At 42.2% G+C, this 6,000-nt stretch overlaps 1 protein-coding gene across 2 annotated transcripts in view; it reads right to left on the bottom strand.

The window, feature by feature from the left end:
* Positions 1-777: 777 nt before the first annotated feature.
* LOC119161196 (box C/D snoRNA protein 1) overlaps positions 778-6,000 on the bottom strand; it is a 49,702-nt gene continuing 44,479 nt past the window's right edge. For both annotated transcript variants that reach the window (XM_037413557.2, XM_037413556.2), the window contains one exon: positions 778-950. In XM_037413557.2, coding sequence (XP_037269454.2) covers positions 871-950 — 80 coding nt within the window. In that variant the 3' untranslated portion in view covers positions 778-870. The remainder of the gene's footprint in view (positions 951-6,000) is intronic.

Raw genomic sequence — 6,000 nt, 5'->3', positions numbered from 1 at the left:
AAACTGCTCAGGGCAAGCAATACTCTGACGTCCTTTCATTATGGTAATACCATAAATGATTGGTAAGAAACTGACCAGTGAAACTCTACTAAAATATCTTTTCCACAGTGCCAAATCCATGTTCAGATTTGGCACTGCTGCACAGAAGCAAAATTCTTCCAAAAATTTTCACTACATTTCTGCAGAGCCTAAGCAGTCAGTTCAAAACCAACAATTTCTTTATATGTGTACAATGTACATACATCACATCTTGGTTTTTTAAATATGCACAATGCAAGTTCACACACTTGCATGTTGACACACTCAAGTCCAAGAGTATCTATTGCTTAATTATTTCCTTGATTCATTACCATATCGCAGAAGAGCGCTTGTTCCAATAAAATTGGATGTAACATTCACAAAATCGTAAAATGAGCCGAAAGGCACAATTAAAAAATTTTCCAAGACATTGGTACCTATGCTTTAGCACAGTATGAGAACAATACTTCATGAAAATGGCACTGTAAAGCTTCACTGTAGAAAAGGTTAGTTTTGGAGCAATTTAGTGCACCTGTTCCATCCCTGTGATAATAACCTTGAACCCCATGCACAAAGTGCTTAATTTCTAACACCTCCATAACTACTATATGTGAATGTGAGTGCCCATGCACATGCAACTGCAGAGATATGCCACTCACATTTAATGCAGAAAAATCTTCCAATAGGATAATTTCAGGTCACGGAAAAAATAGGGGGAATACAAAACATCAAAAAAGAGTGGAGAGAATTGGACATGTCTCCTTTTGGATACACCATTAAATTTTATTATACATTTTTACATGACCCTTTACTAGGATAACAGCCAAGATGTGCTGACGTCTATCCAAACTTTCATTCATTTTCACACCCAGCCAAGCTATCCGTACTAAAAAAAGAAGGCAAGCTTGTGCCGCCATGACTTCCAGATGGCTCTGAAAAAAAGAGAGAGATACATTATTACTAAACAACTGTGGCACACTTAAACCACTTACCCTAAAAACAGGAATATAGGTCGAATATAGGGTGCAATAAAAAGTTGACCCTTGTCTTATATACTGGTAATTGGCAGCAAAAATGTAGAAATTTCGCAACAATGTGCAGCTGAAGTGAAAAGTATGGTGGCTAGAAGGAGAGGTGTCAGCATCGTTCCGACCGCACCTTGAAAGGAGGCGTGCTGGTATTTCATTTCGCCGCGGAGCGGCACGCAAGTCGCCACCGTGATCGGTCGAGAGCGCTTGCCAGCCGCTAGCGCGGCACTTTTAGTCGCTTGCTCGTGTGCTCGCAAGTCACAACGTCTACGCTTTGCCTATTTGGACTTGTTCCGGATCAATACGTGCCAATGTGACCATGCAACAGTGATGAGTAAACAGCAAAGACACTGCTTTGTACCTGGATGCAATGCGGGATATGCTTCGGCCCGCAAACAAGAGAAGAAAGCGTCTCTTTTCTCTTCTCTTGCTGACGAACAGCTCAAGGCCTGGGAGTGTACGATTCCTGCCGCTGACAAACCACTGGAAAAGAACTGCGTTGTGTGCGAAGCTCATTTCGACGAAAGATTCATAGTCCGTAGCTACAAGCGTGTTATAAACGGGTTCTTAGTAACTTGGGAAAACGCTGTTCCTAAGGAGGGTGGGTTTTTGAGTGAATCAACTACCGAAGGACTCCGCGTCACTCTAACCAGCACTCTTTCCATCCGGCACTATGTCACGAAACCCTTGGCCTATAAATACTCGATGACATCTCGCCTCTGCAAAGATGCACTTAATTTTTTTTTTTTTTTGAATTCTGAAGCAAATGACTGGCTCGAGTTATCACACTTCACTGACACAATTTTTGATCTCTGTGAATTGCCTCAGTTTCCACAATTTGGCACAGTCACCCTCCAGTGGAAACATACCTTCTAGAGTTCGGAGTAGCCTTTTATGTCCGGGCATCCACAATAATTCAATAAAATTGCAGAATAAGCTGGATGAGCTGCTAGATGTGGGGCGCCTCAATGACGTTCATGAAATTATATTTGCTTGTGAAGCCCTCGATTGATATGTGGGGTTTAACGTCCCAAAACCACTATATGATTATGAGAGACGCCGTAGTGGAGGACTCCGGAAATTTCGACCACCTGGGGTTCTTTAACGTGCACCCAAATCTAAGCACACGAGCCTACAACATTTCCGCCTCCATCGGAAATGCAGCCGCCGCAGCCGGGATTTGAACTCGCGACCTGCGGGTCAGCAGCCGGGTACCTTAGCCACTAGACCACCACGGCGGGGCGCTTGTGAAGCCCTCTCTGACCACACTCTCATTGAACCCAAAAGTGACTCCCGTATCACTTATTACGTCAACGGCTATGAGGCCCTGAATATGGTGAAAAAGACTAAGTGCAACGAATGTAGCATGTTGTTGCTTTACTCGGAGAAGTCCAGCTTGTTTCTGGCAGAATCATGCCTTCTGTCAGTCCGAGTCCTTAACAGACCTGGTCAAAGCTATAGAAGATGCATTCACCAATTGGTTCAGTTTCAACAAGTTGAAAAGTGACAGCATAATAGCAACAGACCTTATCTCTTGCCTGTCTGTAAAAAGGTTAAATATGGTTGGCTGTGAACACCACAAACTGGAAGTGACAAATCAGATAATTAGATTTTTTACACTGACCAGAATGCGTTTGCTCGTTGCTAAAGAAAATGCGTCCAATCAAAAAAAGAGAGAGAAAAAATGAAGTTCTTCAAGTTGAGACGTATGACTTAACTGTCATAGCGTTAACTCAGTGAACAAGATTTTATTTTATGTTGTTGTGCATTACTCACACTCTGTTGTTTCTTGTGATTTTACTAATGTCTTGTTCACATTCTTTTAAATCTCCCATTAACAACTGTGATGTCACTATCTGACTGTGTTTCACATATGCAGAAATCAATTTTTTTGTGAACTGGTTTGAGGTTGTATCTATGTTTGCCAATCAAATCTCAATGTCATGTGTGTATGTGTGCCTATTGTATCATCGTATATTTACTGTTCTCTTTAGTTGCCTTATCCGCTTGCTTTAGCTGAGTTTCATATAACTTGCAGTTTTCTTTAACCTTAATGCATATAGTGCGTTTATTTTGCATGTTGTTTTTCGCTTTCGAGAAAATAAATGTCTTGCTTGTAAAATTAGACCTTGATTCTGCAAGTCCTAAAAATAACGGTTGCGATACCTTTACCTGCATTGAGACTTCACGGAGAACACTGCGGCATCAAATTTGAAAACTGCACAGACTTTGTTTTGGTGTCAAGCTCACGGCAAGTCACTTGATTCGCTATCTTCTAAGCTTCATAGCTGATATACTACGAAGTGAATTGAAAACACTAGTTTTCAGCGCCAATACACGCTTTGCAGCGCGCCGCCAGAATTGTGACAGGTAGACTTCGTTATAATTCCCAGGGTAGCGTGAAATGTTTGCAACAAAAAACGACTGATATGCGCGCGCGGGTGCGAGGAGGGGCATTTTGAAAGGGACTGCAGCGCCGCCGCATCCAGATGAATTCTCGCTCGCTCTCCAGCGCGCCGATGCTGACACCTCCTCTCCTTCTAGCCACCATATCAAAAGCGTCTATTACCATCGTGAGCGTCAGCAGCGGCACCATAGGGCAAGGATAGGCAAGGCCTACAGTGTTCTAGCAACGCCATTTTACCTTCGTTATTTGCTGTCAGTCTGCTGGTTTTTTTTTTCTGTTTCCTTCAGAAATGAGTGGCAGTCGATGGCACTTTACGATAGCCTTTAAGAAAAAAGTTATCGAGTTAACGAGTATGACGGACTGCAGTGCACCACAAACTGGAAATGCTACTCGCCGAATTCGTCCAGGAGCTGTGTGCAAGGTAGCTACCTGTAACAGCGGAGTGCATCCGCGTAAAAGCTCTCGAGATAGCGCGCGTCTCTGGGCTCACGAGCGCGAAATTGAAGGGATCGCCATTGTGGATGCCACGATTTATGAAGCGAAAGGGCTTTAGGCTGAAGCGGCATACTACTGTCTTTCCGCAAACGCTGCATCAGTAACGCAGTGGATGGAACGGAGGACGATGCACTCTGAGACGTTACTAGTGAAAAACAAACGTCGTCGAACAAGTCTGAATGACAGCACTTTGTGGCCTTGTGGCATTAACTACATAAGATTAGTGTTCAAAAAAAAGAAATGTCACCACAGTGCAGCTAGTAGTGTCACGTATTTTCCAAGGTAAGGGTGCACCGCGATACTTTGCGATTTTTTTAAATTTATTTTTCATAGATTCAAAGCTTGGGGGGTCAACCTATATTCCGGTTTTTACGGGTATGGTTGAAAGATTAGGCGTAATTACTTCAATATACCCATTACTGCCCTTTACCACAGTATACTTCTGACAAGGTCTAAAACATAAAACATGCAAAGAACAACACATTGTTGTGGCTCGTAGTAATCCTATATACAGCTATGTTAGCAATCAAATTTCATTATAGCAGAGAATGGATCTTAATTATCAGTACCATGAAAGTTCTTAGAAATTAGTGTGACTGCCTTTGTGATAGCTGCCTATGTTCCAATCGAATGTTCTTTCACTTTGCACCTGCAGCAAGCACTGCCCATGTGCTGCTGCTGTATTACAGTGAAGCAAGTCTTTTCTGCCCGAGCACATTTCAGCTGTTTCCGAGGCATACCATCAAACATACCTTTTCTTCACTTTCTTTTTTTTTCTTTTTGCAACAAAAACAAAACTGGGATTGAGAATCTACACATGATATCTGCCATCTTGAAAGAAATTGGGTTAGTGCAAGCTGTCACTTGATATTATCTTATCATATTACCATCAAAAGTGTCCTCAACAATTCTTACAGGTAATCATCGAATGACTTCAGTATTTGGGTTGATCACCCCCCAAATTTTTTTGAATATGCCAAGAATGAGCAAAGCTACAGAAATTTATCGCACACTTTAAGCACTTTCTCCTCATGTCTTGTCAATTGTGCTGGGTGCTATACATGGAGGGAAGGCAGGGAGAAAGAAGTTACATCGATGTGCATCATGACCTTGAGCACGCGTGATGTGTGTGTGGCTACTGTGTAATGTTAGTAGACTACACGGAGCACAGCTCCACGTGACAACGCAGAGCATGACACCACATGGCAAGAAGCACACCAGACCCAAAGGCCACTTTTGATTTATGTTGGCTATTGGCCAGTAGCAGCAATATTGTTGCGTGGAAATAACAGCAATCGGTGAGTAGCCACAGCACAGCTCACACTCAGTGTTAACCTCTTCACTTGTAGTTCAAGACACCCTTCAGAGAATGTCCCACTATGTCTTGTTACAATCATCCATTACATCTATTATAACCATTACAAGAAATCTGTTGTATGACCACCCTCCGAAAGTGTATGGGCCTCTGTATGAAGAAACCACGCTTGAAAAAATTACAACTTCATACCCCTTTCTTAAACTGTCTTCGCCAAGCTCAACACAAAGATTTGGCTGAGCTGTTCACAGCAGTGTATGCTTTCTGTCGTATGTGTTTCCTCACCAAGTCCGTGTGTTTCAAGACAGCTCCAAAAATGCAGGACGGCAGAAATTCCTCAAGTTTAGCAGGATTTCAAAATATCCTAATTAAAATTACCAAGGTTTCACTTTAGGCTGTTTTTATGGTGGACTACCGTATTTATACACTTGCGTAATGAATGCACTTTTTCCCTCGAAAAATTGGAGCAAAGTTGGGGGTGCATTTATTATGCTGGGCAAATTTTATCAAAACTTTTTCGAGATGAGCAACAAACACGGTAATGCAAAAAAAAAAAAAATGAGTTGGGTCGCTTAGCCTTTCGCAATTGACATATGTGTATGCTGTTTGAAAACAGCTTTCTTGTTGCACTTATAGTGAAGAGATATATAGTTGCACTTCATTTATTTTCGGTGGTTGAGGGTGCTATCTTCTGCAAGCTGTGTTTGTGCTATCCTGCACACTCCATAAAAGCATCT

Source organism: Rhipicephalus microplus, chromosome X (assembly GCF_043290135.1).
Source record: "Rhipicephalus microplus isolate Deutch F79 chromosome X, USDA_Rmic, whole genome shotgun sequence".
Taxonomy (NCBI): domain Eukaryota; kingdom Metazoa; phylum Arthropoda; class Arachnida; order Ixodida; family Ixodidae; genus Rhipicephalus; species Rhipicephalus microplus.
Note: the sequence above shows the minus strand (reverse complement) of the source record. Positions and strands in the feature narration are given on the sequence as shown.